Source organism: Gopherus evgoodei, chromosome 3, assembly GCF_007399415.2.
Source record: "Gopherus evgoodei ecotype Sinaloan lineage chromosome 3, rGopEvg1_v1.p, whole genome shotgun sequence".
NCBI lineage: Eukaryota > Metazoa > Chordata > Testudines > Testudinidae > Gopherus > Gopherus evgoodei.
The window spans coordinates 162,926,675-162,940,329 of record NC_044324.1 but is presented as its reverse complement, the minus strand read 5'-3'; the positions used below and the strand labels follow the sequence as shown (position 1 = coordinate 162,940,329).

At 50.1% G+C, this 13,655-nt stretch overlaps 1 protein-coding gene across 1 annotated transcript in view; it reads right to left on the bottom strand.

Moving 5' to 3' along the window:
- The window catches only part of DNAH8 (dynein axonemal heavy chain 8), a 567,023-nt gene that overhangs the window by 93,497 nt on the left and 459,871 nt on the right, over nt 1-13,655 (bottom strand). The window contains 2 exon segments of the mRNA XM_030557275.1: nt 8,388-8,515; nt 9,086-9,223. Of these exon segments, the coding sequence (XP_030413135.1) occupies nt 8,388-8,515; nt 9,086-9,223 (266 nt within the window).

The following is a 13,655-nucleotide window of genomic DNA, read 5'->3' as shown; positions in this document are numbered from 1 at the left end:
CATTTTTCATGGTTGGAGCTACTGCTGCACCAATCTGAGACTCCCAAAACTCATGAAATCTCTTTATATTTAACATTTGCTTTTCATCAAAAGTCCTCATTTAATTTGTATGATGTCCTCAAAGGAGATGTCTATGGGAAACATGTATCTAATAAAGACTGAAGGTGAAGTCAGCATTGCATGAAACAAATAAACATTTAAAATATAAAACAAAACGGGAGAAAAAGAATTGTCAATTTTTTCTTCTGTGAGAGGCAGGAAATCTGGTGGTTTAATCCTGGGGCCACCTGGACCACCTCTGAATTCCACAGATGGGAGGCACTACACATTAGTGATGAATGAGGAAAGAAGCTGTGCAGCAGCATACTTCAAAACTTTTAGTCGAGAGCCTCTTACCAAAGCATAATAGGCACTTTTCATGCCCATCTACAACAAGGAACACAGCTGCACAAAAGGAACACTTTTTCAGAGATGAAACCACAAAAGACGGTTACTCACCTTTGTAACTGTTGTTCTTCGAGATGTGTTGCTCACATCCATTCCAGTTAGGTGTGGGCGCCGCGCGTGCACGTTCGTCGGAAACTTTTTACCCTAGCAACTCCAGTGGGCCGGCAGGTCGCCCCCGGGAGTGGCGCCGCCATGGCGCCCAATATCTCCCCCTGCCGCCCGCCCGCTCCTCAGTTCCTTCTTGCCGGCTACTCCGACAGTGGGGAAGGAGGGCGGGTGTGGAATGGATGTGAGCAACACATCTCGAAGAACAACAGTTACAAAGGTGAGTAACCGTCTTTTCTTCTTCGAGTGATTGCTCACATCCATTCCAGTTAGGTGACTCCCAAGCCATACCTAGGCGGTGGGGTCGGAGTGAGAAGTCGCGGCACGGAGCACTGCAGTTCCGAAGGCCGCATCCTCTCTCGACTGCTGTACCAGGGCGTAGTGGGAAGCAAAGGTGTGGACCGATGACCAGGTCGCTGCCCGACAGATTTCCTGGATGGGCACACGGGCAAGGAAAGCCAGCGACGACGCCTGCGCCCTGGTAGAATGCGCAGTCACACGGCCCGTAGGGACATGGGCCAAGTCATAACAGGTCCTGATACAGGACGTAACCCACGAGGATAACCTCTGGGAGGAGATAGGAAGCCCTTTCATACGGTCCGCTACCGCCACGAAAAGCTGGGGGGATTTGCGGAAGGGTTTGGTCCTCTCTATGTAGAACGCGAGAGCTCTACGGACATCCAGCGAGTGGAGCTGCTGCTCCCTGCCTGAGGAGTGAGGTTTTGGGAAAAAAACCGGGAGGAAAATCTCTTGGTTGACGTGGAAGGCTGAGACCACCTTGGGTAGAAAGGCAGGGTGTGGTCTAAGCTGTACCTTGTCTTTGTGGAAGACCGTATATGGGGGGTCTACCACAAGGGCTCGGAGTTCCGACACCCGTCTAGCTGAGGTGATAGCTACTAGAAAGGCAGCCTTCCAAGAGAGGTAAAGCAGGGAGCAAGTAGCTAACGGCTCAAGGGGGGCCCCATGAGCCGGGACACACCAGGTTAAGATCCCAGGTTGGAGCAGGGGGACGGACGTTAGGGAATAACCGTTCCCCCTTTAAGAAATCTCGACACCGTCGGGTGAGAAAAAACGGAGCGACCGTCCGCACCCGGGTGAAAGGTGGAGATAGCTGCCAGATGGACTCGCAACGACGATAAGGCCAGACCACGTTCTTTGAGGGACCAAACATAGTCTAAGATTTCGGATACCGAAACTTCCATAGGGCGGAGATTTCTCTCTACGCACCAAGAGGAGAAGCGTTTCCATTTTGCCGAATATGTGGCTCTTGTGGACGGTTTCCTGCTGCTCAAGAGCACCTCTCTCACAGGCGTGGAGCAGCGCAGCTCGGAACCAGCTAGCCACACAGGAGCCACGCCACTAGGTGCAGCGACTGCAGGTCTGGGTGACAGAGACCCGTGGTCCTGGGTAATCAGGTCCGGATGAAGGGCAGGGGAACTGGGTCGGCTACGGCCAAGTCTAGCAGCATGGTGTACCAGTGCTGTCTGGGCCATGCCGGGGCCACCATGATCACACGAGCCCTGTCTCTGCGCACCTTCAGGAGGACCTTGTGAACCAGAGGGAACGGAGGAAACGCATAGTACAGGTGGGTCGACCACTGGATGAGGAAGGCATCCGCTATCGACCCCGGCTCCCTGCCCTGAAAGGAGCAGAACGCTTGGCACTTCCTGTTCCCCTTGGACGCAAAGAGGTCCACCCGGGATAACCCCACCTCCGGAAAATGGAGAGAGCGACGTCCGGCGAAGGGACCACTCGTGTGACAGGAATCTGCTCAATCGATCCGCCAGCGTGTTCCGCACTCCGGGAAGGAAGGAAGCCCTGAGGTGAATGGAGTGGGCTACGCAAAAGTCCCAGAGTCGTATCGCCTCGAGGCACAGGGAGGACCTGGTGCCGCCCTGCTTGTTGATATAATACATGGTCGTCGTGTTGTCCGTGAACACGGCTACACAACGACCCTGAAGCTGATGACAAAACGTTTGGCAAGCAAGGCGGACCGCTCTCAACTCCCTCATGTTGATGTGTAGCCCACCTCCTCCTGGGATCATAGGCCCTGCGTCCGCAGGGTCCCTAGGTGGGCCCCCCAGCCTAGATCTGAGGCATCCGTTGTCAGGGATACCGAGGGCTGAGACGGGTGAAAGGGAAGACCCGCACACAATACGGACTGGTCCAACCACCAGCCGAGGGAATCTAAGACCTTCTGGGGGACTGTGATTAACATGTCTACGGTTGCCTTGGCCTGTAATGACTGATAAGCCACAGCTGGAGAGGCCTCATGCGGAGCCGAGCGTAGTCGGTCACAAAAGTGCACGCCGCCATGTGGCCTAACAGGGTTAGACATGTCCTCACTGACGTCAACGGGGCTGACCGCAAGCGTTGAACGATCGCCGCCATGGTCTGGAACTGCTGCCGAGGCAGCGAGGCCCTGCCCACAGTGGCGTCCAGGACGGCCCCGATACATTCCACCTTCTGAGTGGGCCTCAGGTGGACTTGTCTGTGTTTATCAGAGGCCCACTCGCAAACATGCCGTGATCACGCGGACATGGCTGTACACCTGCTGTTCCGACGTGCCCCGAATCAACCAATCGTCCAGATAAGGGAACACGTGGACACGGTTTGCGCCGAAGATGCGCCACGACAACTGCCATGCATTTTGTAAACACCCTCGGGCCGTGGACAGGCCAAACGGGAGGACCGCAAATTGATAATGACGAGCCCCCACAACGAAGCGGAGGAAGCGTCTGTGGCGTGGCCAAATGGCAACGTGGAAATACGCGTCCTGCATGTCGAGGGCGGCGTACCAGTCTCCCGATCCAGGGATGGAATCTGGTCCCCAGGGATACCATGCGGAACTTCAACTTCACGAGGTATTTGTTGAGCTCTCGCAGGTCGAGGATAGGCCTGAGGCCCCCCTTGGCCTTGGGGATCAGAAAATAGCGGGAATAAAACCCCTTGCCTTTCTCGTTTTCGGGAACCGCCTCTATAGCTCCTTTGCTGAGGAGCGTCTGCACCTCCTGCCGAAGGAATTGCTCGTGAGAGGGGTCCCTGAAGAGGGACGAGGAGGGGGCGGGAAGGAGGAAACGAAACAAACTGCAGGCGGTACCCCGTCTGCACCACGCTTAAGACCCAGCGGTCCGATGTTATTTGGGACCACGCCGGGAGGAAAAACGAAAGGCGGTTGGAAAACGGGGGGAAGGATCCATAGGGGAAACTGTTACTGCGCCCTCGAGCGCACCTTCAAAATGAAGGCTTAGGACCAGGCGGGGTTTTGAGGAGCCTTGGTTCTGCCCCCCTTGGTTCCCCGACTGCCTGCGCCTCCCGTTCCTGCCGCGGCGCCTGTAAAGGTCCTGCCGCTGGCGGAACTGGGAAACGGCCTGCGTTGTTGTTGTTGTTGTTGTTGCGGCCGGAAGGGTCTACGCTGCGTCACGGGATGTGCATCCCGAGGACCGCATAACGACTCGGTTGTCTTTCAGACTCTTGAGTCTGGGGTCTGTTTTGTCAGAAAATAGGCCCTGGCCTTCGAAAGGAAGGTCTTGTATAGTATGCTGGAGTTCCGGCGGAAGGCCGGAAACCTGCAGCCAGGAGATGCGACGCATCGTAACTCCTGACGCAAGGGTACGGGCAGCCGAGTCCGCAGCGTCCAAGGAGGCTTGCAAGGCCGTGCGTGCGACCTTCTTGCCTTCGTCCAAGATGGCCGTGAACTCTTGGCGAGCATCCTGTGGCAGCAGCTCCTTAAATTTGTCCACTGCCACCCAGGAATCAAAGGCATATCTGCTCAGCAGGCCTGCTGGTTGGAGACCCTGAGCTGCAGCGCCCCAGCCGAATACACCTTACGGCCAAGGAGGTCCATCCGCCTGGCCTCTCTGGACTTGGGGGCCGGAGCCTCCTGGCCGTGACGCTCCCTATCGTTCACCGATTGCACTACCAGTGAACCGGAGTGGGGTGAACATGTAGATTCATAGCCCCTAGAAGGGGCCATGTACTTTCTCTCGACTCCTTTCGCTGTCGGAGGGATGGAGGCCGGGGACTGCCAGATAGTATTGGCATTGGCCTGGATGTCCGTATAAAGGGCAGGGCGACCCTGGTGGAGCATCCGAAGAGAGGATGGTAACAATTGGGTCCTCTATCTCCGAGACCTCCTCTGCCTGCAGATTCAGGTTTTGGGCCAATCGCCTGAGAGGTCCTGGTGCGCCCTAAGATCCAGCGGGGGGGACTGCTGGAGGAGGTACCCGCCACCGCCTCATCCGCGGAGGAGGATGATGAGACCCCAGGCACAATAGTGTCCAACTGAGGGTCTTCCTCAGCCCTCGCCTCTGTCTCCGGAGCCACAGCGGAGTCCTGCTGTTTGGACCCTTCGTCCCCTTCCGGGGAGGGAGGGGGCGAGACAAAGAGGCTTCAGGGGCCCTACGCTCCGCAGTCGCCGGCCTAGCAGGGAGCTGCTGGGGGCCCTGGGCCTGATGGTACGCCCAGGGTGTCCAGAATCCCCACTGTTGTGGGCCTTGGTCCTGCAGCGGCGGATCAGCAAACAGCGCCGCCTGCCGGTCGGTGCCCAGCGCATAGCCGCTGTCCGCCTGGGAGGATACGGACCTGCCTCGAGGGCCACGGTGGGCCGACCCTGGATAGTACGGGTCTGCGCGGGCCGGCACGGAGGATCGTCTCGGTGCCGGGGACCGGTGCCGGGAGTCATATCGTGCCGGGATCGGGACCGGGACCGGGATCTGTCACGGTGCCGGGCGTCGCTTCGGTGCCGGGCGCCGCTTCGGTGCCGGGACCTACTACCAGCTCGGTGCCGGGAGATCGACTGGGACCGGGACCTGCCACCAGCTCGGTGCCGGAGGTCGACCGGGACCTGCCACCAGCTCGGTGCCGGAGGTCGAGCGAGACCGGACCGGGACCGGACCTGCCACCAGCTCGGTGCCGGGAGGTCGACCGGTGCGGCGAGTAGCGTCGGGACCTGCTCCTGTCGCGGTGCCGGTGTCGACTGGAGCCTGACCGCGACCGTCTCGATGCCGACCGTGCCGCGAGTGCGACCGGTACCGCTGAGGGGAGCGGTGCCGGGACTGCGAGCGGCGTCGGGATCTGGAGCGCCCAAGACGTCGGGACCTGGATGGCGAACGACTGTCTGTGGGCGGTGCCGACATCATGGGCTTGCCTCTGGACGCGACCCGCACCGGAGGTACCGGGGTGGCAGCCGAGTAGGCTCCGTCAGGGCAATAAGGTCCCGAGCCGAGGCGAAGGTCTCCGGTGTGGATGGGACCACTATCTCAACCCCAGATCTCATGGGGAGCTCGGCGGCACCGGACTCAACGGACCCGCCGGGCCCGGAGTCAACGTGCTGACGGTGCCGGCCGCCGCGGCCGATGTCGAGGCCGGGCGCTCTAGCCGGTCTGCCTGGCCGGAGTATTAACTTCGACGGCCTTGGCTCTGGCTCCAGTGCCGGAGAGGGTCGGTGCCGAGGAGTCTTCTCGGTGCCGGAGCGATCCGTGCCGGTGCCGATACCACGGCCTGCGAAGCCGTCGGGTCAAGTGCCGCCTCCATCAGGAGAGTTCGGAGCCTTTGATCCCTCTCCTTCTTTGTCCTCGGCTTAAAGGCCTTACAGATGCGGCACTTGTCAGATCTGTGCGATTCTCCGAGGCACTTCAGGCACGCTTCGTGGGGATCGCTGGTAGGCATGGGCTTCTTGCAGGCCGCACACTGCTTGAAGCCCGGCGAACCAGGCATGAGCCCGTGCCGGGTGCCGGGAAGGGCTAAGCCCCCGGCGAAGAAGTACTTTACAACTAATTAACTTAACTATCAACTTAACAAACTATTTAACAACTGTAATGGAACTAGAGAATAACAATAGATAACGATAGATAACTAGAGAGCTAGGGAAGTGGAGGACAGCTATGCCGCGCTCCACAGTTCCAACGACCGACACGGCGGTAAGAAGGAACTGAGGAGCGGGCGGCCGGCAGGGATATATATTGGGCGCCATGGCGGCGCCACTCCAGGGCGACCTGCCGGCCCACTGGAGTTGCTAGGGTAAAAAGTTTCCGACGAACGTGCACGCGGCGCGCACACCTAACTGGAATGGTGAGCAATCACTCGAAGAAGAACTTTAAGGTAAGGTCCAATGAGACCCCCAAAACAACAAAGTTCAACAAACAGCTGAAAAACTCAAAAATTTACTCTAAGGCAGAGTATATACTGCACATAAATATCTGAACTAGTTGTGAACTATCTACAATTGTTTTATGTAAAATAACATAACAGAGAAAGGAAGGATAATGTCATAAACAAGAATTACATTTAATTACTCAATCGAATGATCATATCAAATAAATGGGATAAGCCTATTGCTACTCATTAACAGTTTTAATCCTGTGTAGTTATTTGATTACATTTTTACTTCCGTAAGAAATAATTTTCTCCATAGATTCATATCCTTTGGATACCTGTGCCTGACCAGGTGTACTGACCAGAAAGACAGTGAAAATTTTAATTTCAATAAAGTTCTAGCATGTACTCTCTTGGCCTCTTCCCGTTATAAGCAAGTCTTCATCACATTTATTTTAAATCTATCTAAGCTTTTCTAATGTACCTATTCCTGTTGTATCTTGGTATCCTATACATAAATTACATCCAAAAAAACTACTTTAAAAGTACATTAAGGTTGCAAAGTCAGCACTCAAAAGTTAAGACATGCCAGAATTAAGGTTGCCTATGCAGACAACATTATGATACAATATTTAATTGCATGGTCATTTACTATTTCAGTCCACTAAACTTCCAGTCTCCCAGGGCTGTTTGGTTCACAGCCTGCCAAGCTGCCTTGCTCCCAGGCTTCCCTACACTGAGGCTTTCTGGGCAGCCCCCTGTCTAGAGCAGTGGTTCTCAACCAGGGGTACATGTACCCCTGGGGGTACGCAGATGCTTTCCAGAGGGTACATCGACTTATCTAGATATTTGCCTAGTTTTACAACAGGCTACATATAAAGCACTAGTTCAGTCAGTGCAAACTAAAATTTCATATGGACAATGACTTGTTTATACTGCTCTATATACTATACACTGAAATGTAAGTAAAATATTCACTGGTATATTCCAGAGGATTTATTTTATAACTATGTGGTACAAATGAGAAATTAAGCAATTTTTCAGTACTAGTGTGCTGTGACACTTTTGTATTTTAATGTCTGATTTTGTATGCAAGTTGTTTTTAAATGAGGTTTAACTTGGGTGTACGCAAGACAAATCAAATTCCTGAAAGGGGTCCAGCAGTCTGGAAAGGTTGAGAGTCACTGGTCTATAGCCCAGGAGTTTACCTTGTCACTAGCTACAGGTTTCCCTCTTCCATTCCCCCCCCCCCCACACACACACACATTACTATCATCAATGTGGAGGGTTTCCCTCCAACCCCATCCTCTTCCGTCATTAACCTAGGAGTTTTCCTCCCACCCCCTTGTCAGCCCAAGGGTTTTTCCTCCTTCTTTCTCCTATCTTATGACGTAGGAAGAAAGAGCAGCACTGGGGGACACGGAGACTGAGATGGGCAGCAGCATTAGTGCATTCTTGAATAAGAATAATCCCTTTCATGGGACATTCCAAAGCTTAAGATTTTGCTCTAATTCAGAATGAAAACACCCAAACACCTGGAATTTTCTGTGGGAGGAAACTTCTATTTTCTAAATATGTTGGTATAATTTGTTATGATTTTTCTTGAATTCCATGCAAAATACAGACTATAATTAACAATGTTCGTGCACTGTAAATTACCTATGGAAGGGTATTTTATTGCCAGAAAGCGTCTTTGTATTTTATAGACATCTTGCTCTTTTGTCTAACAGATACTATACCTGTTAATCTGAGTTTTGAACTCCTTACTTTGCTGAGTCCATCTAACTTTCTCACCACTCAATCCATCTATAAGTGCAGAGGCTGCTTGCATCTTTCTCCTGCACACATCTGCATCATTCAAAAGGTCCTAAAATTGGACAAGTTTTCCTGTCTCATTAAACTTTCAAATTCTATTATTCAAAGACATTTACTACATTTACAAAATTTATAAACTATTTTTTATCAAGAATACTTATCTGTTATTGAATACTAACCCTATGCATGGAGAGACCCCCCCCCAAATTTTTTTTAAAGGAAAACTGAGGAAGTCGAGATCTGAGACCCCTACTGGAGCTTCTAAAAGCACTAGGCCATGAATGGATGTACAGCTTGGTTCCTGGTCCCAATGTTTCACACAAGTGGCTTTTAAAATAAACAATTTTACTAGCTAAGTTTTAAAACCTTCAAAATTAAACTAAGATAAGCAAAATGCTGTTGCATTTTTAAAAAAGCCCTATAAAGGGCAAGTATTCCCTGAGCCATTGCATCATAAAGAAGAGAGGTTAAATGGAGTTCATTTGGAGTAATTACACATTATTCTCCAGTGTATCTTTCATTGTATTCTGAACAGATTGAACCAGTAAACACAGACTATATAACTCTTTAAAGTTTCAGTGTGCAAACCATTTTTTATATTCATAAAATATTTTTATCTCACCATTTTCTCCTTCATTGCTGCATCAAATTTTGCCTGCACTTTATCCAGTTCAGCTTGTTTCTCATCTAATAATGCCTGAGCTGTGGCTAACTCTGCATTAGCTACTTTTAAACGTCCTTCTTGTTTTGCTAAATTAGACTAAGAATAAAGCATAGTTAGACAATAATGGCATACAACAAAAAATCTGTTATTTTAAATCTGCTCCATTGTTAGTCAACAGGGACAGAAATACAAATCTGTGCACAATATCATTATTAAATAAACACCATGAAATATGCATTTTTAATTATTTCCTTTTCCAAACAATATCACTTAAATCCATACTTCTAAATCTGTATTTATAATTTTTGTATTAGCATAATAATGTAAGAAATTGGCTTCCTGCTCCAGGGTGCCAATTGTAAAATAATATTCTGGTCTGGGAAGATGTCAGATGGCTCACTGAGCAAGACAGAGGCATGTTGAAAAGAGCATTATAATCTGGCTCCTGGAAAAGAGAACATCCCTTGGGGCTTTGTTGTTCAGCTCTCTGTTTTATTTCATTTATAGAATTCATGTGTTCTGCAATGGCAGCTAAGTTTAGGAGATTTGTCCAGGATCATAACCTGACACTTTTTGAGAATCAGAGCCATAGGCCAGTAAGCCACTTGATTGCAGCCAAGTAGATATTTTTACTAATGACAGGGAAACCTTTTGGTAATTTTTCTTTAGAATATCAGCCTGCAATATACTGTTACTCTTGTCAGGAGTGATATTTCTATCAATGACTGCATGAGTACTGCTGAAGTTTTGAAATCACTGTGCAGATTTCCCTCTGCATTACATTCTATGGAATTTTTGGGAAAGAAGACCTGTGAGCTGGTAGGCTCTCTCATTGGCGCAGAAAGGAACCAGTCTCACACCTAAGTCCATTTCAAGTCCTTGCCTCGGAGACAGGGCCAGTGCAAGGATATTTTGCGCCCTAGGCGAAACTTCCACCTTGCGCCCTCTGCCCCCACTCCTCCCCCCAGAGCATTGCTTATTATAAACTTTCAAAAATGAATACTGCATAATGTGGCATTGTTCATTAGAATTAATACATATTCGGCTTGAAAATTTATTAATTTCATTATTTAGCCTACATATTTAATGAAAATAATTGAATAACCTGACACGGTGTGGGGCTGGCTGTCTCTGGGCAGGGGATGCAAAGCTGGTTGGAGATGGGGTGTGGGGTTGGCTGGAGACAAGGGGTGCAGGACTGGCTGCGTGCAGGGCAGGGAGTGAGGGGCTGGCTGTGGGCAGGGCAGAGGGTGTGGGTGGCTGGAGACAGGAGGTGGGGGCTGGCAGTGGGCAGGGCAGGAGGTGGGGGGCTGGCTGCAGGCAGGGCAGGGGGTGCAGCAGGGGCTGGCAGCAGGCAGGGCAGGGGGGGCGGGGCTGGTTGAGGCAGGGAAGGGGGTGCGGGGCTGGCTGCGGGCAAGGGGTGAGGGGCTGGCTGCAGGCAGGGCAGGGAGTGAGGAGCTGGCTGTGGGCAGGGCAGGGGGTGTGGGGTGGCTGGAGATAGGAGGTGTGGGGCTGGCAGTGGGCAGGGCAGGAGGTATGGGGCTGGCTGCAGGCAGGGCAGAGGGTGCACCAGGGGCTGGCTGCGGGCAGGGCAGGGGGGGCGGGGCAGGTTGAGGCAGGGAAGGGGGTGCGGGGCTGGCTGCGAGCTGGGGGTGAGGGGCTGGCTGGATACAGGGGTGTGGGGCTGGCTAGAGACAGGGCAGAGGGTGTGAGGCTGGCTGTGGGTAGGCCAGGGGGTGCAGCAGGGGTGGCTGCGGGTATGGCAGGGGGTGAGGGCTGGCTGGAGGCAGGGGAAGGGTGTGGGGCTGACTGGAGGCAGGGCAGGGGATGAGTGGTTGGCTGCGGTCAGGACAGGGGGTTCAACTGCCATGGATGGAGCTAGAGCACAAAGAGCAGCTGCAGAAGGAAGAGCTGTTGGACAGAAGCTTCTGTGAGGAACCGGCTCTGTCCCATGGAGAGGTACCACTGCAGGATCTGCATTTTAAATAGCAGTGGGGACACCCCTGCAGCCCCTTGCCCTCTCAGCCTCCTTGGCACTGGCTCTTTGCGGCTCACATTAGGCCTGGGTGCCTGTAAAGCATGCAGCATATCTTTGTACTGTGTTAATGACTCCTGAACTGGTGGGGGCTATGCCTAATTGCTGCCACTATCTCTTTCTTTGCTGGGCAATTAGATGACAATTAACTTGGAATAGCCAGAGGGGTCAGAGTAGGAAGGAGGGAGGAGAGACCTTTAGGTTTCAGTTCTGTGCAAAGCCGGTTAACTTTTTCTTTCAGCTGCCTATAAACAACCCTAGTAGAGAAAAGAGTTTCTTTTCCCACATCCCCTCCCCCAAAAAAATCAGTTATGATTTTAATGGATCCAGAAGCAAAATAATTCTGTAATCCAAAAGATAAGTTTCCTGCTTTCCCTTCCACAAAGATCTATTTCCAACCCAGGTAACTTAGTTATTTATTATCTGTAGTAACGTATGTTCTCACGTTTGAATGATACACTGTAGTGGTGTCGGAGTTCTTTGGAAATCCCTCAGCTCTTTTTGCGGTGTTGGGAGTGAATCCTAGACCCCTCGGTTAATTACTTTTATCTTACTTCACGTGCCCCTCTTTTGGTCATTAATTTTTGAAGTTAAATAGATTTTCAAAACCCAGCTTTAAAATTATGTTCATTCCGACAATTGCAATTTAATTGTCCAAACGGGGAAATCGATGCCTTGAAATTATGGGATCTAATTTTTAAAATTGTATTAAAAATGTGGCATTTATAAAGGGGAACTATTTTAAAAGGTTTTACCAGCATCCCATTACTGTTACCCAGGATTCTGCTTCAAGCAGTAACACAGGAGGGAGAGGGCAATGGACAGATTAATGTTCAGTGGTACTTCAAACAAAAAGACATTTACTCTTAAATATCTCGTTGATGGCTAATTGACGATCTAGTAGCATGCATCAAGTACATCAAAACTTCGCTGAATAGCTTGTTAGCATTCTAAGGGGGACACTGAACATTCCAAACAGTGATAAGTGGTGCCTGTGGGCGGTCCACCGGAGCCGCGCGAGCAGCTGACATCCGCAGGCACGACTGCGGCAGCTCAGACTCCCTCTCTGTCCCAGCAGCAGCGGCTGCTCAACCATTTAAAAAAAAAATTTGAGGGCGCTTTTTGGCGCCTTCAAATCTCGGCGCCCTAGGCAACCGCCTAGTCTGCCTAAATGGTTGCACCAGCCCTGCTCGGAGACCACTGATTTTTTCAAATACAAAACTCAAGAGTAACATCAAAATAAAGTAACTCCTCTGACCATCGAGGGCTGCAGCACCAGAAGCTTTTCCCTTGCCTATCTCAACTCCTGGAAAAAAAAAAACAAAAAAACCTTCTTTCCTTAAATTCCTGCTGAGATATATGACAGGCAGGTAGCGCTTAACTCTTTCTGGCTATTTTACCTTGACCCAAGCAGCCTTCAGTGAGGGAGCTATATCTTTCACTCATAGGGCTACTGCTGTGTTGGATGTAGGCGTGCACATTAGTTCCTATAATTTAACAGATTTCTGTACATTTTTTATAACATGTTAGCTTTATAGAGCAGTACCCATTTCAGACCTATGATGCCTTCCATGCAGAAGACTAAAGGAAAATCTGTATCTAATTTTGTTTGGCGGGAGGACAACTTCCCTTTGTTTTTGAACCTTCTTTCCTCCATTTTGCCTGATTACAATTATTGTCTTGTGTCTTTAGTTTTAAAGTATTCAGGTGGAAGATCCTCTTGTGGGTTTCTGGCTCTAGTATTATAGATGGAACATAGTAGAAACAGGCAACTTTAACTTAATTTACTGAGGTGGTACTTAATATTAAAGCTTTTGAAGCAGAAGCGCTTGATATTGTGTGCCACTGGTTGCAGCAATGAAAGAAGCTTCTAGGGATCAGACTGACTGGAAACCTGGATTCGATCAAGATTACTAACGATTTTGCTCTGTAAGCTAGACCAAACATTATGCCATTTGGGAAGTCAAAAGAGAACCCTATTATGCAAAAGAGATAGAACTGATTCAGCAACTGATGCTAAATATCAAGGCCATTGATCAAGGAAAGGATCATCCTGAAGCAGCATATTAGTTCAAGATTGCAACTGCCACTGACAAGGCTCTGTAGTCTCTGCCAAAAATGTGATATGAATCAAATGACTTCTTTTCCTTTTTTCAGATGTTTTTGAAGAAAATCTTGAATCCATAAGTAAAACAAGAATAAGGAAAATAGCTCACAAAAGTGTCATGCCTAAAGTAATTTTCATAAAGAAGATTTTGAAATTTTTCTCTCAATATCCTCAAAGCCAAAGGAAATCAACCACTATGGGAGTGTCATGGCATCCTAAACACAAATTTTGTTCTTTGTTAGGGACATTTTTGTATGCATAAAATTCACCTTTTAAATCCTGATTTCTGATCACATTCAATTATAATGGTCTGAAGACAAATAGGGTTGAAGAAATTAAGATTTCTAAAATAACAAAATTGGCTACTTGCTACTAAATTCTGTCAA